The sequence below is a fragment of the Tamandua tetradactyla genome, chromosome 10 (genome assembly GCF_023851605.1).
Source record: "Tamandua tetradactyla isolate mTamTet1 chromosome 10, mTamTet1.pri, whole genome shotgun sequence".
NCBI classification, from domain to species: domain Eukaryota; kingdom Metazoa; phylum Chordata; class Mammalia; order Pilosa; family Myrmecophagidae; genus Tamandua; species Tamandua tetradactyla.
This window is the reverse complement of record NC_135336.1, coordinates 17,889,197-17,916,600: the sequence shown is the minus strand read 5'-3', so window position 1 is coordinate 17,916,600 and position 27,404 is coordinate 17,889,197. Positions and strand designations below refer to the sequence as shown.

The 27,404-nt window shown below is 56.0% G+C and overlaps 1 protein-coding gene across 12 annotated transcripts in view; it reads right to left on the bottom strand.

Annotated features, from left to right (window-relative positions):
* Positions 1 to 6,550: 6,550 nt before the first annotated feature.
* TNK2 (tyrosine kinase non receptor 2) overlaps positions 6,551 to 27,404 on the bottom strand; it is a 31,822-nt gene continuing 10,968 nt past the window's right edge. For 4 of the 12 annotated variants that reach the window (XM_077118016.1, XM_077118024.1, XM_077118020.1 and 1 more), the window contains exons 2-16: positions 27,052 to 27,232; positions 25,949 to 26,019; positions 23,847 to 24,068; positions 22,735 to 22,887; positions 22,059 to 22,336; positions 20,395 to 20,521; positions 19,850 to 19,996; positions 19,640 to 19,734; positions 14,554 to 14,748; positions 11,929 to 12,020; positions 11,257 to 11,301; positions 9,039 to 10,387; positions 8,855 to 8,950; positions 8,599 to 8,726; positions 6,551 to 7,365 (exon numbers count right to left, since the gene is read on the bottom strand). In XM_077118016.1, coding sequence (XP_076974131.1) covers positions 7,359 to 7,365; positions 8,599 to 8,726; positions 8,855 to 8,950; positions 9,039 to 10,387; positions 11,257 to 11,301; positions 11,929 to 12,020; positions 14,554 to 14,748; positions 19,640 to 19,734; positions 19,850 to 19,996; positions 20,395 to 20,521; positions 22,059 to 22,336; positions 22,735 to 22,887; positions 23,847 to 24,068; positions 25,949 to 26,019; positions 27,052 to 27,232 — 3,186 coding nt within the window. In that variant the 3' untranslated portion in view covers positions 6,551 to 7,358. Of the gene's footprint in view, positions 7,366 to 8,594; positions 8,727 to 8,854; positions 8,951 to 9,038; positions 10,388 to 11,256; positions 11,302 to 11,928; positions 12,021 to 14,553; positions 14,749 to 19,639; positions 19,735 to 19,849; positions 19,997 to 20,394; positions 20,522 to 22,058; positions 22,337 to 22,734; positions 22,888 to 23,846; positions 24,069 to 25,948; positions 26,020 to 27,051; positions 27,233 to 27,404 lie in introns of those variants that run through there. The other 8 variants (XM_077118017.1, XM_077118026.1, XM_077118021.1 and 5 more) reach the window with 3 other exon arrangements.

Below are 27,404 nucleotides of genomic sequence, written 5' to 3'. Positions count from 1 at the left end.
TTGTATGACAGGACATTAGAGAGAGAGAGAGGTGTGCAGGTAGTCTATTGTAGTGTGTTCTCAGAAACACTCTGGAGTAGTGAAAAATGCAGGATTGGGCAGAGGAAGCAGTCAAACTGGGAAGCAGAAACAGAGGCTTCAGTTGATCCCAAAAGGAGCTGTGGGACGGGTCTGGTCCTTCAAATACATCCCAGATTGAAGCTGGAGGAAGGCTTGGGCCCACATCCCACAGTCTCTGGCTCCCCACCTCACCCCAGGGGTATAGCTTTGGCTTCCTATGGTCCCAGCCTCAGGCAATTCTTGGGCAGGACTCAGCTGTGAGCTCACAAGTCCTGCGGCTGGAAGAGAGGACCTCAGTCTTTGAGAGGGATTTGGGCAGCCCACCCAGCATCCACCCCAGACGGTATCCTGATTTTTAAAATTATATGTGTAGGCAGGTTATGTTATCTATGAAATTTCATTTCAGAATAGTAAAAAGAATGTTTCAAAAATAGTCATCATAGAAAGGGGGCAATGGGTTTGGTAGGTTTAGAACCACTGTAATAAGCATGTAGTAAAGGGTAGAAGCATCTATTAATAGGAATAACAGTTTGCCAAACTCAACAAATATTTGTTGAGTGTCTACCATGTGCCAGGCACTGTTTTAGGTACTCAGGAGACATCACTGAACAAAGCAGCAAATGACCCTGTCTCTGTGGAGGTGGAGTGGGCAAGGGTTTACAGGAAGTGATCATAGATTTTGGATTTAGGCCTGAGTCTGCCCTCTGGGTGACCCACCATGCACCCTTTCATGCTTCCCATGGAAACCACAATAAAGGCACTTGGTCTCACTCTCTCTACCCTGCATGGTGGGCTGGTCCTCTAGAACTTAAAACCCTAATCATGAAAACAAAACCATCCCTTTCCAACTTTCCTTTGGGATCCCCCGACCTCCCTGCGCCCCGCGCCTGCCCCATCCCCCCCACCCCCCACGTGAGCGCTTCCAGGTCTCAGCTCCCGCAGTCCCTGCTAACTTCCCCTTTCTTTGCCTGCTAAAATTCTCACCCTTCAAGGTCCTTAACTTTCTTAGATTGTGCTGCCAGGCCTCCTCGTCCCTGCGCCCATCAGAGCTCCTAGCTCAGCATCTTATAAGGATCTCAGTGCGTTCTGGTCTCCCCCAGTTGAGCCAGGAATAGTCTGGCAACCACTGCAGGGGCGGCTCACAGGTAGACTCGGGCACTGCGCAGGGGCTGCGAAGGCCAAGGGGAGGTGGTATTTCGTGAGGGTCAGAGGCCTCAGTAGGACAGCAAGCGGCTACCAGACAGGCTTACAGCCCAGGCTGGATGGGGGGTGGCAGGAATCCCATGCAAATTGCAGTCCCACCAGGAACAAGCTAGTAACACCCTGAAGACAGAATGTGCTGTGTGCGTAGGGAGAGCCCGGTCCATGCCACAGGATGGAGAGGGGACAATCAGAAACCAGGGTTTCTTGGGTTTGTAAAGCCTGCTGGTGAGAGACGAGGCTGTGGTGTCATGAGGCCCAGCCTAAGGAGCAGCTGGTATGAGTGAGGGGGGCATCTGGGGGGCAGGGGACAGAGCATCCTTCAGGAGAACAGGCAGGGCTACCCATCTCTTGGGGTTAGAGCAAAGTGCCTTAGTTCAGTGCTTTTCACATTTTTTCCAGATCTTTCTGGAAAACCATTTAGCAACATTTGTTAAAATAATTTCCTACAAAATAAAGATACTAACAAAACAATGCGTTCATGCATAAAATGGAAACTACACAGCCCTTTAACTAACTATCCTTTGAAAAGATGAATTTAAAGATAGAGAAAACTGCTTGAGGTGTAAAATGCTAAGTGAACAAAGCAGGTTGCAAAATAACACACGCCACATGGCCTTATTTTTATTCAATTATAATACATACAACATCTATATGCATGCATACACACAGAAAAGCTAGAAGAAAATATATCAAAATATGCAGTGGCTCTCTCTGGGTAATTTAAATGTTCTCATTCTGCTTTTTTAACTGTTCCAATTCATGGGCGACCATCACAGAGACATTTTTTAAAAACACTGTGAGAGGAGGGCTTCGACTAAGTGGAGAGTGTGCCCTCCGTCCCCCAGCCCACCCAGGACTTCTCACTAGAGAGTGCTTGCACGCTCTGCCCTCCAGCCCTTCTCACCTGCCCAGGTAGCCCAGCAGCCGAAGCTTCCATCCCCGGTTTAGTCGTGGCCTCCCCCAGGGCCCCTGTCTCTGTCCCTTTTCCTGGAATTAGATCCCAGCTGACTCCCGTTTGGCTCCGGATGGTGGGAGAACAGGAGCATCTGTCCCCACCTCTCCCAGCTTCCTTGGGACTGAGTCCCTTTAAGCACCTACAGACCTGGGCCAGCAGTTCATTGAGTTTCTAGGCAAGGACTTGACACAATCTTATATTTCCCTCCTCCTAGCTGAAATTTAACCTGTGTGGCTGCAATATCACATTTAGCCAAGAGGTGGCGCTGCCTGATGCAAGAAAAAGCATTTTTTTAAATTTTTTTGCCTAGGGGTTCTCAATTTTAATGTCAGGGATGATTAAAAAATAACAATAATAATCACTGCTGGAGGGGCATGATGACATCGCACTGGGACATAAGAACAAAGAGGACAAATTAACCATCTACCCTCACCACAAAGGAATAGCCCGCCACTTCCAAAACTATAGGAAGAGGACTCTCGGGATAAAGAATAGTTCTTGAATACGTTTCCATCTGAATACGGTTACCTGGTTCTTGTCTTTATTATTTAGCCTCAGCACTGCTCCTGGCCTGGCCTTTGGGAACGGTTGCTCTCGCTGAGGATCCCAGCAGTTGGCGCTCCTTACCATCCCCAATTCTGTAAAAATTAATTTGCTTCCTATTAAAGCCTCACCGTGTTCCCAGTGCGGAGCGAGACGCATGAGCTGCCTCTTTCCCCTTACTCTGCCGCATCTCACTAAACTCACAGCTCTGACCACGTCCCTCCTCTGTTCTCCTCTGCTGTCTCCCCTCCGTGTGCAGCCAGAACTTCTTAACACCTCACACCAGCGGCCTGGCCACGCAGAACCCCCCTCTTTGCGGGTCACAGGAAATGCACAACCAACCCACCCCAAATCCAACAATGGACGGGCTCCAACCTTGTCGAACGTCAGGACTTAGAACAAACCAGTTGTGCCTCCAGCCCTTGGCTCCTGCAGGCCTTATCCCTAGAATGCTTCCATCTCCCCTCATCTTCCTGGCAGACGCCTCTTCCTATCCACCAACTTAGCACAATGTCACCTTCTCTGGGGAGCCACCTCCGCTGATGTCACCGTCCCCAGAAGACGACGACCTTCTCCTCTGGGGCACAGACCGTGTCTACTCAGTTTCCCCTCTCAGGGCTAGACACGGAGTAGGTGCCCAACAAATCTTCACTGAATTACTGAGTCTCTATGTTGGCAAATACACCTAGGTCAGCTTTTTCAACATCCTCCCAAAGTCAGTTGCTGGCAAAAGCTGGCGGGCTTAATGAGGAGAGAGGCAGCAGGAAACCCTCGGGTTTAGGGAACTGTGGTGCGTTCTCCAAGAAGGGCGTGTGGGGTTTCTTCGAGCCCCTGAAACATCCCCAGCTGCCCGGTCCTGCACCATCCCTGCCGTTTGTTAAAAATCTTTCAGAAACGCATTAGCTCTGTTTTGGATTCTTAAGTACTGTAAAGCTGACAAAAGTTTGCTATAATTTACAAAAATATGACATTTTTATGGGTGCAAAACATGTCCTTGATCAGGATGTGTTGCAAAACAAACTGTTTACCAAAAAAAAAAAAGTGCAGGGGTTGGGGGGACAACAGGGAAGGACACAGTTGTATGCATAGAACTGTGGTCAGTTATAATAATGTAAGCTATTGATTGGGAGAGACAGGCAGGAACATGAAGAAATAAAATTTATAATGATCACAGTTTATTGGGTACTTATGGCCCAGGCTCTAAACTAAGTGCTTTACATGCATGATGTCATTTAACCCTTACAGTCTATAAAGCAGGAATTACTCTCCCCCTGTTTACAGGCTCAGAGAGATTAAGGAACTTTTCCAAGGTCAAACAGAACTGAGAATAGAACCCAGGCCTAATAGCAATGTCCACAGTTACTTAATATTAAGTATTCCCCATTTTTCTGTATATTTAAATTATTTTTTTATTGCAGATATTTAAAATAACTCAATTCTGCCTTAGTACAGTACACAGAACTTCTTCGGAACTGAAGGCGACAACTTTCCAGGCCTCCAAGCTTCTGGGTTTGGGGTCCCACTCCCCAGGCCAGCCTGGAGCTGCAGGTACAGAAAGGAGACTGGCCCAAACCAGGCCCCATGTGAGAATAGCCTTTGTTTTATTTTTAATAAAATCAGCCTATCAGCTTATTTTCTTATGATTTACCTCTTGTCTTAAAGTTCAGATAATAATACATAAAGCCCAAAGGGCTTATTTCCTTGATGCATAGAAAGCTTCTAAAAAACAGTAAGAAACAGATCTATAATCTATTAAAAACAAAAACAGGCAGCTCAAGTAAATGGCTAGAAAATGCTGATTCATAGGAGAAATGCAAATTAAAACTCAGACACCATTTTCCACCTGTCAGACTGGCAAAGATCACAAAGTTTCCTAACATATACCTTATGACACCAGCTTTCACTCACTGATGGGAGTGAAAACTGGAACCTCTTCCTCTGCGGAGAGCTATTCAGCAATATCCATCACTTCTGCACATACTGTTTGAGCCAAGAATTCCACTTGTGGGAATTCATTCTTCAGATTTATTTGCAAGTAAGTAATAACCCAAGATTTGAAAAAAATGTTTATTTGGTACAAAATTTATATTTTGATTAGTGCATCTCCTATATAACTTATGTAGATAGTTTGATTGAACACCATAAGTACTTGGAATCTCAGGTAGGACATGAGATTTTGTTGGTTTGTCCAGAGTGATGCCCTGATGAATCCCAGAGTGATTCAATCAGTGAGTGGAAAATTATTTGCAAAGTGGTGAGAACGGGGAGAAATGTAATTTCCCCAAGTTGAATTCTTGATATTTTCACAAGCAGTGTGGACAACCAAAGCTATAAGCTGAGCCCCCAGTCTTGGGGTTTGTTCATATGAACCTTAACCCCACAAAGGATAGGTCAAGTCTACTTAAAATTTAGGCCTGAGTCACCCCCAAGAGAACCTCTTTTGTTGCTCAGATGTGGCCTCTCTCTCCAGCCAACACAACAAGCAAACTCACCAACCTTCCCCTGTCTACGTGGAACATGACTCCCAGGGGTGTGGACCTTCCTGGCAATGTGGGACAGAAATCCTAGAATGAGCTGAGACTCAGCATCAAGGGACTGAGAAAAACCCTAGAATGAGCTGAGGCTTAGCATCAAGGGATTGAGAAAACCTTCTCGACCAAAAGAGGGAAGCGTGAAATGAGACAAAGTGGCAATGGCTGAGAGATTCCAAACAGAGTGGAGAGGTTATCCTGGAGGTTATTCTTATGCATTAAGTAGATATCACCTTGTTATTCAAGATGTAGTGGAGAAAATGGAGAGAACTGCCTGAAAATGTAGAGCTGTGTTCCAGTAGCCATGTTTCTTGAGGATGATTGAATAATGATATAGCTGTCACAATGTGACTGTGTGATTGTGAAAACCTTGTGTCTGATGCTCCTTTTATCTACCTTGTCAACAAATGAGTAGAATATATGGAATAAAAATAAATAATGGGGGAACAAATGCTAAAATAAAGTTAGTTTGAAATGCTAGTGATCAATGAAAGCGAGGGGTAAGGGGTATGGTAGGCATAATTTTTTTTTCTTTTCTGTTTTTATTTCTTTTTCTATTGTCTTTTTTCTTTTTCTGAATTGATGCAAATATTCTAAGAAATGATGAATATGCAACTAAGTGATGATATTGTGAATTACTGATTATATATGTTGATGTTTCATTTGGGTTAAATTTTTTTTAATTAATAAATAAATTTAAAAAAAAGATTTGTCACGATTCTAACTAAATGATTGGAAACCGAAATATTCTTTCATCAAAAGGGCCCTCGTTAAATAGACTATGGTACATCCATATGAGGGTATCCATTTAACCCTAAATAAGACAGGGATGGTCTTTCAGTATTGCTATGGAACACTTCAACATAAGTGACTAAACTCAGGGAATTCACAGGCAACATATGATATGGCAGCCTCTGGGGAAAGGAAGGGGCAGCTGGGGCAAGAGACCTTTCACTGCATAATCTTTAGTAGATAGTTATTGTACTTTTTCCTACAGTACATCCTGCCTTGTGGAAATCTACAGTACAAAAATGTGTGTGGTATGTGAGAGTCAATGGCTAGAATAAGTGGGGATTCTGGCCCCACTACCTACCCTAGAAAGGGAGAGATTTCTTAGGGTCTCCCAGGCCTGCACTTCCAGCCTCTGCCTACAGGTGGTGCTACTAGACCTGCCACCCCAGACAGAACGCACTAGTTTGAAGAGCCTCTGGGCTTCAAGTGGCTAAGCAAGAGGCAAAGAAACCGGCAGACAAATAAGTAATATAAAATAGAAACTAAACTTTATTTCTCTGGAAGAAGCAGGTATCTATAGCTGGGGTAGCAACTTTGGCAACAGAGGCTGGTGGGAAAACAAGGAACAGCACAAGGGGAAGAGCTAGGGTCAAAGGGAAGCACTGGTGTCTCTCCAGGGCAGCTGCCTCCCTTGGTCTCCTTCCAGTCCTGGGGCCTTGGGCCCTGGTCCCTGCCAGAGAGCGGTCTGGCACCCTTTCTCTGTTTCCTGAGCCACCTTGGCCTATTTCCAGGCACAAGACCAGCCAAGCCCCATAACATGTCCATGGTCAGGCTGTAGCCACACTGTGCTCAACACCCCAACTGTTCCTCAGGGGTTCCCTGGACAGGGCCTGCTGGGGTGCTGATCCTACCTTCTGTGTGGCCAATTCATCCTCCCTTCCTAGGCCAAGCCTGGCTTCCCCTCAGTCTGGTGCCCCTGGGCAGGGCCTGGGGCCCCACTCCAGCCACAGGCACAGCTACAGCCTGGAGCCAGAGGCAGGTCAGCCAAATGGCCTCCTGAAGCAGCCCCCAGACCTGCCTGCACGGGGCGCCTGCCCGTACCAGGGCTGGGGCGCCAGGGGCTGAACCAAAGTGTGCAGGGACAGCGCTGGGTGAGGAGGAGCGGCAAGGCGGGGCTCCTAGCCCCCTGCTGCCTTTGGCCTCGTTCTGCCCCCCTGGGAGCAGCAGGTGGCAGCAGATCCTCCGGGCGGGCAGGGGCTTCTCCCCACCCTCATCTGACAGATGGGGCTCAAGTGATTCCTTCAGGGCAGATCGTCCAACTCTCCAGACATGTCTCAGCGCCTAAAAAATAGGAAAACAACCAAAAAGCACATCTGTCAACAGGGGCTGATAAGCAGATTACCGAATATCCAGTGCGGGTGGGCACAGAGCACCCCAAGAGTGCCGCGCAAACTGGATGAAAACTGGCAGTTCCAGGCAATAATTTTGGAACTTGTTGTCCTGGGATGCCTTTTGATCTTTAATAAAGGATGAGTAAACTAAGAGAGCGGCCCTGCTGTCTGTTAGAGTATCCAAGGATGATAGGCCTCAGAAAGCCTAAGCATATTTAGATGCAAATTAGGAAGAATAACTATAAGCTAAAATCTCGCATTTGGTGACAGCATATTGTGTGCTGGACACTTGGTGGACGGCCTGACAAATGCATCTCTCATTATCCTTCTAGTCAGGCCTCCGAGGCAGGCGCTATTGTTTACATACATTTCACAGATGAGGAGTCTGAGCTGCTGAGACCTGGAAACATGGGCAAGGTCACCAGGAGAGACTGGGCTCTGGCGTGGGCTCCTTGGCCTCCCAGCCCACCAACCTGAAGGCCCGCAGCCTCCCAGCACCTCGCTGGGGGTCACGCGACTCCACCTGTGTGGCCGTGTTTCCTCACTCTGACTTAGTACAACTTCCACACGTATTTATATTGTTAATATATATTTATAGTATATATCACTGTACGTGTTACATACACATATTTTCAAACTTCTTACCGAAAAGAGGTCACAGATTTTTGGTGATTAGATGGTCCTTTAAAAAGACCTTAAAATTATGACTGCTACTTTAAATGGTGATAAAAGAGGCGAGAAAGACTTGTTTGTATCGCTGGGTTTTAAACGGCTGCTCCCTGCGGCCCTCTAGGGGTCACTAGGGGGCGCTAGTGAGGCAAGCCACCTTCAGGCCAAGAGGCTCCAACTCTGTTTCACTTCTGAGTTCATCAGGACCAAGTGCTTACAAAGAGTAGTTTTCAACTGCTGAGCAGGGCCTGGGGCCCCACGCCAGCCACAGGCACAGCTGCAGCCTGGAGCCAGAGGCAGGTCAGCCAAGTGGCCTCCCGAAGCAGCCCCCAGACCTGCCTGCCTGGGGCACCCGCCTGTGCAGCAGTTTTCAACTCCTTTGTCTTCTAAATAAATTCATTGAGGACTAACTGCCTTCAACCCAAACCATGTCCTCCAGGACTCTGCCTTGTGCAGTGTGGGCTGGGCACTGCCCTCCAGAGCAGGAAGGCGGGCAGGCACGGGGCTCACTCACTTGTGGTGGGCAGGACCACACGAGCCCAGGAGGTGGCAGCCAGCTTGTTCCAGGTTCCAGTCAAACATCTCCAGCACTTTGTGGCACTCGCCCCGTGGCCGCAGACCCAGCCCAAAGAGCTGCTCCACCTGCGGGGCAGAGGGGGGTGCCATGGGCACACTGGGGTGAGGGCACCAGACCTGAGTTGGGGTTGGAGGCGGGTGGGGAGCATGGGGTGGGGCTGGCAGCAGCCTGAGCAGGCAGGAGCTGGCGGTACCTTCAGATACTGGGCAGCCCTCTGCACACTCCAGCCGTGGCTCTGCAGGGCCGCCTGGCACTCCTCTGTGGTCACCCCATGCACCAGGGTCTGCAGCTGGGAACACCACCCACCTGTCAGCACCGCTCCGGTGCATTGCTCTGGGTCTCCCAGGCCCTGCCCCATGGCCAGGCCTGGTACTCACCATCTGGACCTTGTCTGCCGGCCGGCCAGCCTCTGGTCCATCCCCGAGGCAGCCCCTCTGCGGCAGCCGAGCAGCAGCCCTCAGGGCCGGGGGCCAGGCCCCTGAGTTGCTGTTGTTGCTGGAGAAGTTGGCCTTTGGGTCCGGGGCAGCTTGGGGCATTGGTCGGACAGTGGCAGTGGGGGCAGGGGGGGCCGGGGTGCTGGGTGGGGGCAGCAGCAAGGGCACGGGCAGGGGAGTGGGCTCTTCGGGACTCTGGGTCTCCCGTAGGAAGCGCTGGTAACGCTCCAGGTAGGGTGGGCGCTCGGGCAGCAGGTAGTAGTGGGTGCTGCTAACCTTCTTGCCGTCTCGGACGATGGGCAGGATGCAGGGACCAGCCCGTGGGCCGGGTGCCTGGATCACCTGGGGTGTGGCATACTTGGGATCCGAGGCGAAGCTCTGGGTGGTGGGCATGGCCTTACCGGGTGAACTGGAGAGCCGGAGGGACAGCAGGGAGCTGCCAGCTGGCACGAGGGGGCTGGGGGTTCGGGAGCCTTGAGGGGACAAGGGCTCCCGGGGAGGCACCCGGGGAGGAGAGGCAGGTCCAGGCCATCGCCCCGTTTCTTCTTCACCTGGGGGGGCCGGGGACAGCTCGCCGCGGGGGCGCACAGGCCGTGGGGGGATGGGCACCCGGGGGGGCACCTGGGGCTTGTCGTCGCCCACTGGGCTGGGTGAGGAGGCCAGCGAGCCAGCCGGGACGCGGAGCTGCCGCATGCACTCCTGCTGCAGCGCCTGGAAGATCTCCGCGGTCTGGGCCGAGCTGGGCGGCTTGCCCCCACCCTGGGGCGGGAGGAACAGGTTGTCCTCCAGGTCAGGCGGGAGCCGCGCCTGCTCAGGCACGAAGCCGTAATTGGTCTCCCCCTGGCTGGGCCCGGGAGGGACCCCCACGCCCACCAGGGTGCTGTTGATGGAGCAGACCTCAAGGTCATCCTCATCTTGGGCCACGTCGTCGTAGGTGGGTGGCGGGGGCAGTGGGCGGGCGTCCCAGTCCACCACGGGCGTGGGGTGCAGGGGCCGGGGCAGGGCCCGCGTGGGGCTCTGTGGCGGGGTCTTGTCCAGCAAGGAGCAGGCGTCCATGGCCAGCTGTGCCAGGGAGGGAGCGCAGGGCCGTGGGGCTGGGGCTGCAGGCTCCTCCCCAAAGTCTATGAGTGTGACCTCACCCCCAGGGCCGGGCCCTGCCTTGGTCCCAGGCACCAGGGCCGAGGGCTTCGCTAGCCACAGCCCTCGGGCCAGGCCTGGCTTCCGCAGGCCCAGCCGCTTGAAGTCACTGGACAAGGGGTCCTGGTCCTCGCTCACAGGGTCGTAGGTTGGTTCTGTGGTGGGAGACCCCAACAGGGAGGCAGTGTCAGGCAGGGGGCCAGGGGGTGGGGAGGGGAAGAAAGCCGATTATCCCCCACAACTCCCCACTCCAAATGCCTCCAGAGGTCAGCTCTCAGCTGCCAAAATGCTCAATGCATACCCGACCCCATTCAAACAGGACGGCAGAGCCTGCTCTGGAGGCTGTTAAGCCTCTGCGTGGGTAGGTAATTCCTCGGCCTCCATCTCAGCTAGAACAGGCAATGCCCCACTCTTGCTGTCTCAGTTGCACTTTCCATCACAGCCTCCATCTCAGCTAGAACAGGCAATGCCCCACTCTTGCTGTCTCAGTTGCACTTTCCATCACAGCCTCCATCTCAGCTAGAGCAGGCAATGCCCCACTCTTGCTGTCTCAGTTGCTCTTTCCATCAATGCAAGACTCCAAATGACCCCCCTCCTGGGCTCCAGTTAGTAACCCTCTGTCTCCGCCCCCTTCCAGCACACCATTAGTGCAGGCATGGAGTGACGGGCCCCTCCGTAAAGGCGAACACAAGCCGTCCTTGGAGGACAGAGCTCTGGTCAACCACCACAGAAGTACAGATACAGCTTCTGCAGGTCCCAAAGGGCATGTGGCAGGACCGCCAGAGGGAGGTCAAGGTGGGGGCCAGGACCACGCACTTGCTCCAGAAGCCTGGGCTTTTGGGGACAGGGGATGGGTGGGTGGGGAGGCAGGCATGCTGGGCCAGGTCAGCCGCAGAAGCTCACAGCACACACCCGCTTCCCCTCCCAGCCCACCAGGGCTCTGTACCTTCCAGGAGGAGAGGAGGAGTGAGAGGAGAGAAGGGGTGGGGGCAAGGGCCAAGGCATCGAAAGCAGCCCCACTTACTCTGAGTGAAGATGGCAGGCTGAGGAGGGCGAGGTGGAGGCTCCCCTGCAAGAGAGGCCATGCAGAAAGAGGACAGTGACAGAGCAGAGACAAGGAGGGAACACGGAGGGGAGACAGAGACGGACAAGAGGGTGAGGGCAGAGTTGAGGGGTGGGGGGTGTAGGGGGAGAAAGGGAGGGAGAGAGAAAGACAGAGAGAAAGAAGTGAATAGAGGCAGGCAAATGAACACACCCAACAGCAAATGGGAGGCAATGGGGCGGGGAGGATGGGGAAACTGCTTTCCGGAGAGGCAGGCACAGGATCCGGGAGATGGCATGAGGCTCCTGGCTAGGATGAAGCCCGTGGGGTGGTTTTGGCTCAGGAGAGAGAAGGGCAGGGCCAGGGGGAAGTGAGGAAAGCCAGGATCTGAGCACGACCAGTGAAGATGGGGAAGAGGGAGGCTGAGTGGCAGGGCTGATGCAGGGCCGCCCCAAGGAAGCCACCTGGGCGGATACAGCTGCCTCTCGTCCCTCCACCCCCATGCCCAGCAGGAGCCAGGGGCACAGCTGTCCCCCGCACTGCTGCCCTGACCCAACTGTCTCCAGAGCCAGAAGAGCCAGCTGAGGAGGGCTGAGGAGAGAGAGAGCCCCTTCCTGGGCAGCTGAGGGCCTCTGGGACTTGGGAGGCTCTTACTTTTCGCCCTTCCTAGGTGCTGGCTGGGTCGGGAGGTGCTCAGCTCCACGCTCAGCAGGTCAGGGGGGTCCATAGGGTTTCCCAGGTACAGTCTGTGGGGAGAAAAGAGGTCAGAGGGCAGGAGAAAGGGTGGGGTGGTGGTAGAAAGAACACCTCTGGTGGAGATGCGGGGCCTGTCCCTGGGACAGGAATCTGATGCGTCCAGGGGGGTCATCTACCCAAGCTCCTCATCTCACAGGAAGCCAAGTGTGCAGGCTCAGGTGTGCAACACAGGGCTTTCACGCCCCCGCTGCTGATCTGTCACTGGGGGGCAGTACCACGGAAAGAGGGCAGAGAAAGAACACCGACCCCATGCTGAAGAGCCTGGGATCTCAAAGGCCCCAAGGAAATCCCCCAGGGGCTGAACTGGTCCTCCCCAGCCCTAGGCACCCGAGCCAGCAGGAGGAGGCTGCCCAGGGATGCTCTCTGGGCACCCACCTGCTGGCTGGCTCTGCTCCCTCCCCAGGCCCCACAGGGAGGCCCTGTGGGACACTGCCCAGTGCAGGTGGGCCAGGGGGCAAAGGTCACTTCCTCTCCACCCACCCTGTTCCTGATTCACCCTCAACCCTGCATCAACCGTCTGTATCTGGGGCTTAGTCATTGGGCTGATCACAGCCTGGAGGAATGGGGCTGGGCTGGCCACGGCCCGCCAGCAGTGGGGCAGAGGGCACTGGGCCCTCCTTCTGGAGGGTGTCTGCACCCTCTGGTCCCAACTCTCTTAAGACTCACGCCCTCCCATCCCCAGGCCCAACACTCGGGTGGGGGGGGAGATAGAGGCTGGAGGGTGCAGGCACCCACTTCACCTGCCTCTTGGCAGGAGAGGTCAGCAGAGAAAGGACTGCCAGAGATCAGGGGCCTGGAATCCCCCTGGGGCCAGTAGAAAGGCAAGGATGCCAGGGATGAGGAGCTGCCTGGAGGCTCCCTGGGGCAGGGCACCCAGGAAGTAACTAATGCTTCTCTGTGTCCTCCCCAGTGACCTTGCCCTTTTTCTTAAAGGAGACTGCAAGCCCCTCACCGGGGTACAAAGAGTGGGCTCTGTGGAGTTATATGCAGGAAGCCGGCACCTAACACATGCCCCCTGAAGCTCCCTCTGTGGGGGGACTGATGCTGCACCTTGCTCACGGGCACTCCTGGCTCTGGGAAGGCAAACTCACCCCCACCCTGGGCCTCGGTGTGTCCCAGGGGCTGGGCCAGCAGGCACACATCTCTGGGACTCTGGAACTGACAGCGGGAAAGTGCAAGGGGAAAGAGAGGGAACTAGAGGCCCAGTGGGGAAGGCCCAGCCACCCCCCAACCCCGGCCCTGACAACCAGCACCCAACTCGAGATCCTCCTGTCTGGTACCTACACCTCTCACCCATGCTGCCTCCACAGGCTGTTCTAGCATGCAGGCTGCAGGAACGGAAGGAAGCTAAAAAGAGAGGGAAGAAATGAGACGAGTACGGGGCTGGAGAACCTACAGGTGGGCACTGAAGAGCAAGTGAGAAAGAGAAAACACAGAGGCGCCTCTGCTTGTTCATTTGTCGCTGAGGCCTACAGACTGCTTTTTCAGAGTGCGAGTATCGATACTGCCTGCCCGGAGTCCCACCACCTCCTTCTCCCGGCTGAAAGCACCACTAGCCCACCGCGTCCAACATCACTAGACCAGGGAGAATGCTGGAAGAGGCATACGATTAGAATGAAGCAGGAGAAAAATCCAAAAGCACAAGAAGTGGGGAGGAAACAACTAAAACTGCCCATGGAGGGTGAATATAAGGCAGGGTCCCGGAAGGCACGGCATCAGTGGCCTAGGAAGAATGTGCTACCTCAGTGCCTGGTGGCCTGCAAAATGGGGAATCACGTGAGTAAGGATGAGAGTCAGCATCCACCTCGGCTCGGGGCAGGAGAAGACCGCAGTGGGTGTGTGAGAGCTTTGAGGTTGGCCAGGGCGAGGCCTTCTGCAGCTCTCCAGGTCCCTGCTGCAACCGTGCGCATAGGGCCTTGTCACTGCCCCATGGCTTCCCAGCATGGGCAGAACTAGGATTAAAGCTTCAGAGGATGGACTCGCACACCACAGCCTTAAACCCCTGTTGGCACACTGGCCCGAGGAAAACGGACTTGGGAAAAGCCCTCTGGAACCAGATCAGCGGGAAAGCTCTTTTGGTGAACCCCAACATTTGAGCAGCACTTTCTAATTCACAGACGATATTCAAAACTCTATCTGCTGGGTGGGCCACGGTGGCTCAGCAGGCAAGAACGCTTGCCTGCCATGCCAGAGGACCTGGGTTCGGTCCCTGGTGCCTGCCCACGTAAAAAAAAAAAAACTCTATCTGCTGGGTGCGCCCATTTTACAGATAGGGAAACTAAGCCTTAGAAGTCAAGAGACATGCCCACAAACTCGCAGGCAGAAGAGAAAGGACTCAATCAGATGTCCCGATCCTCAGTCTGGGCTCTCTACCGTTCCACAGCTTCCCAAGACAGAGGAAGGGAATCAGGAGGCGGGGAGGAGAAGGGAAGAAATGAGGAGGGAGCGTGCACGCAGGGTCGGAGCTGCTGACCCCGGACGCCGCGGGCAGAGCAGTTGGGTTGGCCCTGCCCAGGTACTCACTCATCGATCTTGTCGGGGAAGCCCCAGCAGTGGCGGGGGTCAGTGTCGCCATGTCCCGTGTGGATGAAGCTGTTCTGTAGGGGCTGGCTGATGTCCTGGGCTGACAGGCCGGCCACGGAGGTCACCACGTTGCGAGGGAAGGGCCCCACACACAGCGTCCGTGTGTTCTGCCCGCGCCACCAATAATTCTCAGCCCTACCCAGCAAAGAGGGCACAGTGAGCCTCAGGGTGCGGGGCCCAGCCCCAGGGAGCAGGCTCCCTGCAACCAAAACACCGATCCCTTCAGCAGAAGGGGAGGGCAGAGGCTGAGGCTGCACGACCAGGGGCTCTGCCATCAGCCTCCTCCCAGTGGCACTCATGACCTGCCACTCCCTCAGGACAATGCCCCTGGCTGTCTGCAAACAGCCCTACTCTGAGTTAGCTACATGAGTCAGATGGTTTTTCCTACAGTTTACAAATATGGAAACAGGTTCAAACAAATGACAAGACTTGTCTACAGTTAAAAGAAAGATCAGAGCAGATCAAGGATTCAAACCCAATTGTGTAGACTGCAAAAGCCAGCGCCCTTCTCAATACCACCAGGGCTCCCCGCTTCCCTGGGTCCCGGGCCTCTCAGGCCACCCCCTTCACTCACAAGCCTGGTCCCAGGAGCTGCAAGAGACGCAGGGCCCCAACGGAGCACCACAGGCCATAGCCCCGGGCTTTGGGGCCAAGCCCTCTGACTACTACATGTCTCCTGCATTCAGACCTTCCAGGGTTTGGAAGCTCGATGGGGTAGCTCAAGCCTTCTCCTCACCACTTTACTTCTCACCGGTGCTTTCCGCCACTTCTCCCGGCAGGGCTCTGGCACCCCTGCCCTTGCCACTCTATCCTCCAGGAAGAAACCTGCTACTTGTAACGTGGCTGGACTGTGCAACCAACCGCCAGTCGCTCACTCTAGCCTCAGATGCAAACCCAATGTCAATGGGATGGGGGTGGGGGGCAGGTGAGTAAGAGCAGAGCTCCCTCTCAGACGCGCTCAACGCCAAAAAGCCCTGTACGCCTTGAGGCTCCTGGGCCCGCTGCTGGAAACACTCAAACCTGATGGACGCAGACAGAATCTGGACTAAGACAGAAGTGACGGCAGCTACGTACTATGTGCTACTGTGGTGGACACATGGACGCCAAGCCCCAGGTCCTCACTGTCACCCCAACCCCTAATGCAACTTGTTCCAGAGCTGCGGGCATAAATAAAGGCCTCCTCTGAAAGGCAGCGGGTCGGGAGGTGCTGGACAGATGGAGGGAAGCCGTGATGCCCAAACACTTGGACCCACTGTTGTGAGGTGACAGTGCTGCCGGGGCAGCGTCCCCTCTAAAGCATGCTATTCCCTGAGACAAAACCCAAACCCCATGAGGCCAGCAGTCCCAGGGAACTGAGGTGGGGATGGGGGAGGAGTGGGAGTCCAGCTTCCTTGTGACGAGCCAAGGGCAGGGCCCACCACCAGACACAGCAAGCCTGTGATTACCACCCTGCCCTCTGGGTGGGAAGGGCAGGAAAGGAAGGAAAAAGAGAGGACAACATCCCTGGAAAGGACAAAGCCCATCCAAAAATAGCAGGGCCCTTCCAAAAAGAGAGAAGCGGCTGCCCTGGGTATGCAGAGGGCCGGCTGGGCTCAAGGCCCTCCCCAAGAATGCCACGGTGGGGAGCACGCCTGGCACTGGGGAAGCCCAGGGATTGCTGCTCCCCCCCACTGTCAGCTCCCTGGCTCTGCATGCACCTGCCCCTCCCCCCCAGTCTTTCTCTCCCTGTCGCAGGCGCCCACCCAGGGCCCGGTACTTGACCCCGTGCTCCACACCTTCCCAGATGAGCACATCACCTTGGGTGAGAAAAGTGGGGCAAGCACTCTGCGGAGTGGAATGGACTCCTTTCCAAGGCCAGGGTCCACCTGGGACCAAGCCCTCCTTGCGTTCTCCTGGTCACTTGGCCTCTGAGTAAGGCAGGTCTGGTAGGAAGTTGCTCTTCCACCCCTTTCCCCTCTCCCTACATCTATAGCCAATGCCTCAGAGGCCTCCTTCTGGAGCCACCTCCCTTTACTGCAGGTGTGGTCGAGGCAAGGGTCCCGCAAGTCCTGGCACCAATATTCAAAAGCATGCTTCTCACCAGGGGAGGGGGAGGCCGAGTGCTGGGGACTCTATGTAAGAGAGACCCCAGGAACAGCTAAAGCACACTCAGAAGAAGCATTCTCCCCTGATGAGACCCAAACGTAACTCCCAAGATTGCCAATGCTCCCCTTTGGGGTTCAGGGAGGGCTGAAGTGCCAGCGGCCCAGACTGCATGGAAGCCAGTCCTCCCCCTGCCTGATTGGCCTCCCCGACTCCTCTCCCTCCATGACAGGCCAGAATCTCCGTGGCACTGGGAGGGTCAGGCCCACCTTCCTGCAGAGTCACTAAAGCAAAGACAGACAGGGAGCGCTTGGGGGAATAAGCAGAGGGCCTAGCCCCACCAGCACCCTGGGAATAACAGACAAGATGAGAAGCTCCTGCAAAATGGGGAACCCAGGCTTAAGTTGAGAACTGCCTAAGGCTTCCCAGCCCTGCCGGGGACTAGTCCCTGGAAATCTTAGCCCCTTGCCCCAGTTCTGGCCTAAGGTATACCAGGAATGGCTAAGCAAATGTTTGCTAAAAATTGTGCTCAAAATACCATGCCACTTTCTCTCTGGGGGTCCCGAACAGACCCGGGCCTCCAGGGACAACCCATGTCCCTGGAAAAACCAGTCCTCCATTTGCCCCTCAGGGCCCGGACAGCCTCACGAGCTCAGCTCACAAAACAGCCCAGTGTCTTCTCTCTGCCCACTGCCAAGGACCTGGAGAAGTACCGTGCCTACAGGTGCAGGCAGAGCCAAGGCAAGGAGTCTGCTGGACTCTGGTGTAGGAAGTTGCACAAGTATAGAGACGGATTCAACAAGAAGGAATCCAAAGCTGAACAGAACATGATATGAGGAGAGCTGAGAACCAGGCTAAGAGGAAGACAGAAAAGGGAGTGTCACACCCATACAAATCCAGACCCAAAGAGACACACACACAGAAAGCCCATCCACCCGGAGACATGGAGACTGAGTCAGCAAACAAATACAGAGGTAGTCGGGAGAGAGGAAAAAAGGGGGAAGCGTCAAAGCTCTGTACCACCGACACACGGGCCCACTCGTGAAGCCTCACCGGCTGTTGTGGCCTCCTGCCCCTCACCTCCCACCTCCTGGGCAGCTCCGGGGACCAAGGGCAGCCGCAGAGGTCCAAGTTAGGGCTGGTGGCTCCCAAGAAGCAGCCAGCGAGCCCACACTGCCGGCAGGCGGTGGCAGAGCCAGCAGCTGGGGCCAACGGGAGCCTGGGACGGAAGGGTGGGGCAGGGCGCACCCACGACAGCCTCCTGGGAGGAGCGCAACCTGACCCCCACCCGCTGCCCGCCCGCTCAGGCGGTGACCCGGGACGCCAGCTCCAGACATACATGAGGGGCCAGAGTCACCCCTCAGGGGCCCTGGGCCCTGGAACACAGGCTCCCACTGAGATGGGGGTGGGGCGGTAAAGCATGGGAACCAGGGGAGTAGAAGAGAGGTCGAGTTCTTCTGGAAGCGGGACTGGCTGAGGCTCAGGGTGGGCCAGGCAGAAGTCACCTTGACTGGAGGCCCAGACTTCTGGCTTAAGGTGCTGCCACGTGCCTCCACTGAGGGCCCCGACCCTGCATCCTTCTAAGTATCCTGTGCTCATGGGCCCCCCAGAGTGTGAATGCCCATGTCCCCTTCCCTGGGTCCTCGGCTCCAAACCCACAGACTGCTCCTTCCTGTTCCCGGGCACCTCTCCTCCTAGAAGCCCCACCATACTCTCCCGCCACCTGCTGCACAGCGACCTGGCTCCCAGATACCCAGGCCTAAAGGCGAGGGGAGCCCTGGCCTCGGGAGGAGGGAACTGGAGCCGTGGCAGGTTCAGGCCCCGTCCCTCCATCACCAGCCTGTGGCGCTGACTCAGACCCAGGAGCTCTCCCCTCTCACCGCCCTCCCATGATGGTGGGGCAGGGCCGCAGGCCCCCAGACCCAAAATCCAGGCAGAAAAGGCTCCCCCAATCCTAGCCTGGTTCTGGGTCAGAGGACCTGGGAGGCGCAGGGAACTTCCTCTGCTTCTCCGCTCTTCTTTCAGGTCCTCAAAACACTCCCCCTGCCCCAAAAGACACCTCAAGCCTGTCCCTGCCTCAACCAGTTTCAGAGACACCCTGGGGATCAGATAACAGAAGGTGGGGTGAGAGGTGGGTGGGGCGTCTAGGGCTTGAACTGCGGGGGCTGCAGGCAGGAGACAGTGACTCAGGAGAGGCCGCCTGTAGGCAAAGACGTGTGTGTGTGTGTGTGTGTGTGTGTGTGTGTGTGTGTGTGTGTGTGTGTGTGTGTGTGTGTGTGTGTGTGTGTGTGTGTGTGTGTGTGTGTGTGTGCGCGTGCGTGCGTGTGTGTGTGTGTGCGCGCGCCCACGCGAGGCAGGGGAGGGCAGGAGCATACCACACTGGGATCAGGAATGAGTGGGCCCTGCAGGGGAGTCTGGGAAGAAAGGGATGAGGAGGTAAGGCCTGGGCAGGGGATGAGGGGGCCCAAGGCTGGGAGCCCAGGAAGGAGCAGTAGAGAAGGCTCGGTGGGAGGGACCCAGGCTGCTTCCATAGGCAAAGGCACCCAGGTGGAGCATGGAAAGCAGGGCTGCGGAGAGGCGGGGAGGAAGGGGAGGCAAGGCCAGAGGAGGACCGTTCTGGAGTTCAGAGGCCCCTGCTGTGGCCCTGAGGCCAGGCTGAGCCATTCTTGTTCCTCGCTCTAATGCCAGCTTGGCCCACACAGCCCCAGCTGGAGCCAGGTGGGGACAGGGTAAGGGAGGCAGGGCTAGGCAGGGAAACGTCCCCTCCGAGTAGCAGCGTCTGTGCAGTCGGCCCGGAGCACCCAGGAGCCTGCCCCTCACCCCGCCGGGCTCCACCAGCCCGCAATCCTGTCTTTTGCCACAGGAAACTCAGAGGCCAAAGGGATCTCTGCCCCGTAGCCCCTCCACCCCGCGCCCACAATAGGTGCAGCCCCAGCCCGCCCACCTTCCCTCGATGACCGTGATGACGTCGTTCATCTCGATGTGCAGTTTGTCCGGCTCCTCGAAGTCCTGGAGGGCCCGCATGTCCGTGGGCTGGGCCTGCGGGCACAACAGGTCACCGCCCGCCAGGGCACAGGTCCTTGGGCAGCCGACACGGACACAGGCAGCCCCCTGCCGGGCCACCCCCGTACCCAGGGGCACGCCTGCCCCTCACCTCCAGCAGGAAGTCCCGCAGGGCCACGAAGGTGGGCCTGTCCTCGGGTTTGTGAGCCCAGCACTGCACCATGACATTGTAGATGTCCTGGGGACAGTCCTCGGGCCGGGGCAGGCGCTCCCCTTCCTTGTCAATCTTATGCAGGATCTGCGGGAGGAGACAGGGGTACAGAGTCAGAGAATAAGAAGGGCATATCCAGCTCTTCACATCCCGCTTTCTGTCCAGCCAGTCCTATGGCTGGAGCTGCGGGCTGTCCCTCTAGAGAAGAGGTCTGCCTGCCTGGGAGGGTCCTACCCCTAGGGCCTCTGACCCTGATGCCCAGGTCTGAGGCTCAGGACGGGTGGGTGCAAGAGGTGGGGAACAAGAGCAAGCCCCAATTCTACCCCCACTGGGGCAGCCCCTTCTCTCTGCTCAGCTGTCCCCAAGAGGTCACACGGGCAAAGGGGTGGGAAGAGGGGTCCATCAGATAAGGGCCAAGTCCAATTCCCAAGCCAAGCTGGGCGCCGGGGGCCACCCTTTGGGGAGCACACCCCCCACCCCCTCACCTGACTGCCATTGAGGCCAATCCAGGGCTCCTGGCCATAGGTAAACATCTCCCACAGCGTCACCCCAAACATCCAGGTGTCACTGGCATGGGAGAAGGTGCGTGTCTTCAGGCTCTCGGGGGCACACCTGGTGGAGGCAGGAATCAGACACAAGGCTTCTCAGAACACCCGAGCACCCCCACCTGGACAGAACTAGTCATTCATTCATTCGACAAGCACTTCTTGTCGTCCCCACCACACAGCAGGCTCTGCTGCAGTTACTGAGGCTGCGGAGGGACTTCTTGTCTGCAGGGATGCACAGGCAGGGAGTAAGTCACCCCTACCTAGGCCTTTTATTCAAACGCAGCCTGGGGCGGCAGGAGGAGGAGGAGGTTTCCCAGGCTTGGGGAAGCAGGGAAAGGAAGGTCAGGAGGCTACAGGAGGGCGTGGGTAGGGTGCGGGTGGGGGAACAAGGGCCCAGGCTGTTTTCTAGTCGGGGGCAGTGGGAAGACGACAACTTCCAGCTTTGAGGCAGGATCCTGGGATTTGGATAATTTCAACAGGAAGGTGTGGGTGGGAAATCTGGACAGGGCCTGGAGAAGAACCCAAATGGCTGGAAACAGTCACACTGGCTTCACCCAAACACCGCCACACTCCCTGGGTGAGGGAAAACGCCACTGCGGCGAAGCTAGAAAAGGGGTGACCCCAAGCAGGCTGGGGTGCAGAGCAGGTCGGAAGATGCCCCGGCCACTGAATCACAGGATCTCTCGTGTGCCTCAAGAGCTGGCCCTGCCACTCAAAGGGAAGGACCCAGGGAAAGTCACTCACGACCTTTAGGCTTCACTCGCCCCATGCATCAAATGGGACTAATGGTACCCTGTCCACTTCCCAGCATTACTTTAAGGGACTTACAAAAACGGTGGCTTAATAATTTACATCCAAACCAGGATGTCAGAGGATGAAAAGTGGTGGTGCTATTAATCGCACGAGGCCAACAGGCACGGTCTGCAATGGATGGTCACCCCTGGCTAGTCGCTGACCAGGTGACCACAAAGCCTTGACTGTCAGGGCTTCCCACAGCCTCAGCTCTGGCAAGCAGAACTGGACCGAACCCTTCTGACCACAAAGCCGGAAGCCCACGCTCCTGCTGGTGGTATCTGAGGACTGTGATGGTCTCAGCACAGGAAAGCTTCACACAGGTATCAGGGAGGCTCAGGGGGTTTCCTGGTACTTGGGTGAGCAGCCCTGACATTCTACAAAGCCCAGTATGGACTGGTCTTGCTGCTGCCCAGGCTCAACTTATACCACCTGCTTTGGCTCTGCCTGAAACACACTTACCAACCGGCCTCTGTCTGCTAACTTTCCTTCATCTTTCTGGTTTCAGTTTCAATACTGAGCCCTCCAGGAAGGCTTTTTTAATTCTCCACTGAGCAGCACTGAGCTTCCTTGAGGAGTCACCACAACATTTACCCCCGTGCCCTCCACTGCCTACTGACCCTGGCACAGGGGCCCTTGAGATTTCCTGGGTGGACAGGTGAGTGGATGGGAGCATAAGCAGGGCACCCCAGACCCAACCAGGGGCTATGGTGGGTGCAAAAGGTCCCGGAAGCTCTGAGGCCCAAGTCTGCTGTGACTTGGGTGGGACGGGGTCCTGACCCTGGGTGCCGGCAGCAGCTGCCCCTCACCAGGCAAAGGGCACCTTGCGATGCTCCTGCATGACGTAGTGGTCATCGTTCTGGGGCAGTGCTCGCATCAGTCCAAAGTCCCCGATCTTGACCAGGTCCCGGGTGGCCAGCAGTAGATTGCGGGCGGCCAGGTCGCGATGGATGAAGCGCTTGGACTCCAAGTAGCCCATGCCCTCGGCCACCTGCACAGCGTAGCGGCTCAGCGTCCCCAGGAGGAAGTGGCCCTGGTGCTTGCGCAGCCGGTCCAACAACGAGCCCAGAGGCGCCAGCTCTGTCACCTGCGACCACGGTGGAAGTGGGGGGAATAAGCCTGGACCAGCCCTGGCCCTCCCTCGGCACCCCACACTGGGTGCCCATTCCTTTCTGGCCAGCCAGAGCTATGCGATGTCCCTTCCTCTAGGAACCCTGCAGCTTCCCAGCCTCTATCTCCAGTTAAAGGGGGAAAATGAAGCCCAAGGAGAAGCAACCCAGAGAGGTGCAGGCTAGAAACTCCACCAACTAAACTGAAAGGCCAGCCCCTCCCGTGGGTGTGGCGCTCTGCCAATGAGCACAGGCAAAATCCAGAGATGGACACGGGCTTGCGGACACAGGCAGGTGGGGAGACGCGAGCAGGATTGGGGCGGGGGGGCTCCGAGACCACAGCCCCTGGCTCAGTCCCACAGCCGCCAGCACTCACCATCTTCATGGGCGGTGTGAGCACCACGCCATAGAGGCGGATGAGGTTGCGGTGGTCCAGCGAATGCATGGCGTTGACCTCCCGGATGAAGTCATCCATGGCCTCTGGCTGGCTCAGCACATCGGGCTTCAGGCACTTCACAGCCACACCCACCTGCCCAGAGTGGGGATTGCCAGACTCAGGACTGGACCAGCCCCAGCATGCGGAGCCCACCTGCTCCTGCCTCCGAGCTGGCCTGGCCGTCTCCACCTTGGATCTGCCCGCTTCAGTGCCTGGGTTCATGCCCCAAGCTCATGGCCTGGTTCAGGGAAGCAGCCGTGGACCCCGGAGCCATCAGCTGAGCATTCCCTTCCCAGGGAACTCCCCAAGTTAATTATCAACCTTAAGGTAAGAGATGAGCCAAACGATGATAGGGTGTTAAATTATCATCGTAAAATGGAACACTAGAAATAACATTTTTAGCAGAGAAGTAAAACGCTTTAAAACACACTGCAAAAAAAAAACTAATCTAAAGTGAGAGGTGTGGGGAGGGTAATTTTCTCGGGGGGCGGGGAAACTGCCCAGAGGAGGGCATGAGGGGGTGTCCCGGGCTGAAGGAAATACCTTGGCTTGACCTGAGTCGTGGTTACCTGGGTCTGTGCACAGATAAATTTTCACTGAGCTGCACACCTCAGAACTGTACTCTTTATTGCATGTAAGGTATTCCTCCAGGGGAAAATTTAAAAACATAACACCAAGAACAAAGGGCAAGATTTACAGAATTATTATCCAAGGTGTGATAATAATCAAACTCAACAAAATAACCAGGAAAAAAAAGGGGGGCAGAAATGTTAACTCTTCTTCCAAGTTGGTGGGATTACAACTGTGGGTTTTAGTCCTTATTTTTCAAGTCATTTCCAAAAGGAGTAATAGTTTCCAAAAGGAATAATATTACCTTTATAATTGAAAAAAAGAAAAAAGGATACGCCCAGTTAAATCCGAGCACCCTGTGACCTGGCTCAGTTCCATTCAAGCCCAGCAGAGGGCAGAGCCATCTCCGAGGGGTGAGGGGGCACTGACCAAGCTCTTGGGGGTCCCCTCCCTCCACCCAATGGGGCCCCCGGGAAACTCACCGTCTTACCCGAGGGGGCGTCCCACTCGCCCCTGCGTACCACGCCGAAAGAGCCATCCCCCAGCTTCTCCAAAAGGCGCAGGTCCTTCTCCCCAATGAGGCAGGTGAGGCTCTGCAGGGACCCCTCCCCTGCGGGGCCCCCCGGGGTGGGCGAGGGCTTCCGGAAGGTGCTCTGGGAGTGATGAGGAGGGAACTCAGCCTCCAGCCGCTTTCCACTGAACACCTGTTTGGAGACAGCCAGGGGCCAGATGCGAGCCTGGGCTCCAAAGCCGGGTCACTCTGTCCTGCCCTCAGGGATCACTCTCAGACCCGTCCTGGCCTTGCCAAACTGCTGAGGGTGGGGGCAGCCTGGCTGGGGCCCAAGCTCCCCCCAGGCTACACCCCCCAAACTAAACCCACAGGCTCAGTGTGGCTGTGGGGTGTTTGCCAGACACAGACAGACAGACATGCAGGCCGTGGGGTCGGGGACAGCCCAAAGCCATCCCAGGCACCACCCGCCCCCCAGGGCCGTACAGTCTGAATCCCCCTGCAGTCCTCCTGCCCCACCCCTCCCTTCCTGGACCCCCTTGCCCAGCACAGAGTCCAGTCCCTAACCCAAAGAGACAGGGCAGGAGTCTGAGGAGCCCGCCACAAACACCTCCCTGTCCATTTTTAGCCCTGGCCCCTTCTCTGGGCTGACCATTTGGCGCTGTCTGTCTGCACCCTCCCTGGGGAGTCGGCTGCCCTTCATCCTGCCCAGGGGAGAGGATAATTTTATCTGAGGTTGAACAGTGTGTATGTATGTGTGGATGTGTGTGTTCCACACACGAAGCTAGCCCTTGCTGGGGAAGGACCTGGGAAGACAGCTGGGTTTCTGGAGGAGCAACCAGAGAAGGGGGGCTGGAGGGATCTCTGTGGCCTGGGTTGGAAGAGGTGGCCATAAGTCAAGGCGCAGGAGGCCCTGAGGGTCAGAAACTGGCCTTGTCAGTGTGACTGGGCTACCTCCACTACGGCAACCAGAGCTGGGACTTCAGGTTGCCCAGTACGGCCTCTCCCAGCCCCCGAGGGTGGAAAAGGCTCCTCTGTATGGGCGATGGGGCCTCTCAGATCTGAGGGCCTCTTCTGGCCTCTCCTCCTTGTCCTTCCCCCACTAAATGGAATTCCTCATGTTAGCAAGCAAGGATCAGCCATCACCTCGGGGGATCCTCCCCATAGAGCTTTGAGGTGAGCTGGGCAAGTACGGCCAGTACCATTTTACAGAAGACATGACTGAAATCTGGAGAGGGTCACTGACTACCCCAGTGACCTGCCGCCCATCGGCCGCATGTCCCTGAGTCCCGACACACCACACTGTTCCCATCTCTCCTGCCTTCACGGGCCCCAACGTGGTCCCTGGGCAAGGGACCAGGACAATGTCCACAGAAGAGGCCACAGGACCCCAAGAGACAGCCCCTTTGCCCAGATCAAGCCAGGAAATTTCTGTTCCCCCATCCCAGTTCAGCGGTTCTGCCCTGTCTGCTACCCACCCCCCCAAGCCCTGAGGCCAGAAGTGAGGAGGGAAGGCCCTGGCGGGTTCACTTCCTCCCTCATTGTCTTCCAGACAATGGGCAAAGTTCCACTGAGTCAGAGCAGGGACTCACTCTACCACAGCTCCAAATTAGGGCAAGCGGGTGGGGTGGGGTGGGGTACGGGCTGTGGGGAAGGAAGCTGTCAGCAGGGCCAGATGACCAGAGAAACCCTCTACAGGCTAGAGACTTGGGCAGGGGGGCAGAGAAGCCATGTCCTCCCCTCCCCACACTGGGCGCAGCCCCCAACACGCAGACAGAGCAAGTGCTCAAGTTAAGGCACACCTGTCCGCGAGCTCCATGTGCAGCAATGCCAGACACTGAGAGGGGATGCTGAGAAGGCCCTGCACCCAGGCTGCCCCCCACCCCCACCCCGTCCATCTCCGGCGGAGGCAGCCACTTAGCCAGGCAGCTCTACAAGCACCCGGTCCGATAAGCCCCTGGAGGACGGAACCCAGCAAGACCGCGTCTGCCCAAGGGATGGGGGCATTCCTAGGACTGGTAGCAGAGCCTGGCCCCCGGAGGCGGCTTCCACCCTGCTCTGCTCCAGCCCACTCACCTTGCTCATCCAAGACTTGCGCTTGCACATGGCCTTCCTCCTCTTCACAGCCTCCCACAGCCGCCGCTGGCCTGCAGGCAGAGAAGAGGAAGAGTGCAGCCAAGGCAGCCCACGCCCCTCCCCACCCCTGGCCCTGAGATTCTGCTTCCTATCCTGCAGCCCTCCTGGGCGCCCTGGGGAGAGCCCACCTCCCGCACTAGACACTGCCCAGCACGACACCTAGGAAACCAATCCCAACACCCAGGGGCTTTGATGGACCAGATGGGCGCTACACTTTACTTCTCTGCAGCGAGTCTCAAACTGCAGGGAGGTGTTTGACCATCCAGACTGAACAGTGGGGGGCTTCTCTTGACTCTCAAAGTGTAAAACTGACTCTCAGGAAAAAATAAGGTGATGGATAGAATTTTCTCAATTTTGAGTTTTTCTCCCATAAACTTTTCTTAAACTGGCTATATCAGGCACTATTATCCAGGTCAAAAAATGACAAACGTTCAGTGTCTCATTTAGCACATTAATACCTATTTAGCCACTTTCAACTGAATACACTAAGTTTCTAATACCCTACAAAGAATATTGCGACTTCTAAGTGCTGCAACCACTGCTCTTAGGATAAATACAAAGATAAGACCTGAGTTAAATTTATACAGAACTTTGCACATGGAAGAGGGAGGGAGACAGTGAGGAGACAGAGACAGACAGACAGTAAGAGAAATTTAACATGCTGAGAGTTTTAATCTTCCTTTCTCCACAAATCTCACTGACCCCTTATGTTCAGAATAGTGAACAGAACAGACTCAATTCCACACTCACAAAGGAAAGGAAAATCAGGGCAATCCATCCCACAAATGTCTGAACAAACAAAAAGGGGGTTGTCGTTAATCCCGAGCTGCCAGACCTTCAAGCAAACCAGTTTTCTTGCTCCTCAAACTCCAGTTCACCTTTACAAATGCCAACTGCCCTCAGTGCACCTACTCCCAGCCCACTCCCAGCCCGGCGACTGACCCCCCAGGATGAAAGGGGAAAGGGCTCCTCGCGCACTCTGGAGGGTGGAGGATGTGAACGGACACTGGAGAGAGGACAAGCAAGGGCAACGTCCCACCTACCAGGCCGGCCCATGCCAATCTTCTCCAGGTCCTCGTTCTTGACGTACTCAAAGTGGGACAGGCGGGTAACGTTGAGGTCGTCGCGGAGCCGCAGGAAGTACTGCTGCAGCTGCACCTCGGACAGCAGCTCCAGGAGCCAGCCCGTGCCCTCCTCGGGCTGCATGCTGCTGCTCCCCAGCCTCTGCGGAGGGGAAGCGGGGCTCAGGCACCGAGGCGTGCAGGGCACCTAGGGTGGACCCTGCCCGAAAGCCCTGGGTACACCCACATCCTGCTCCACTGCTGCCTGCAGGGACTCAAACCACCTTTCCTCGCCCCCCCCCCCCCCCGCAAAAAAAGCTGTACAGTACCCTGAA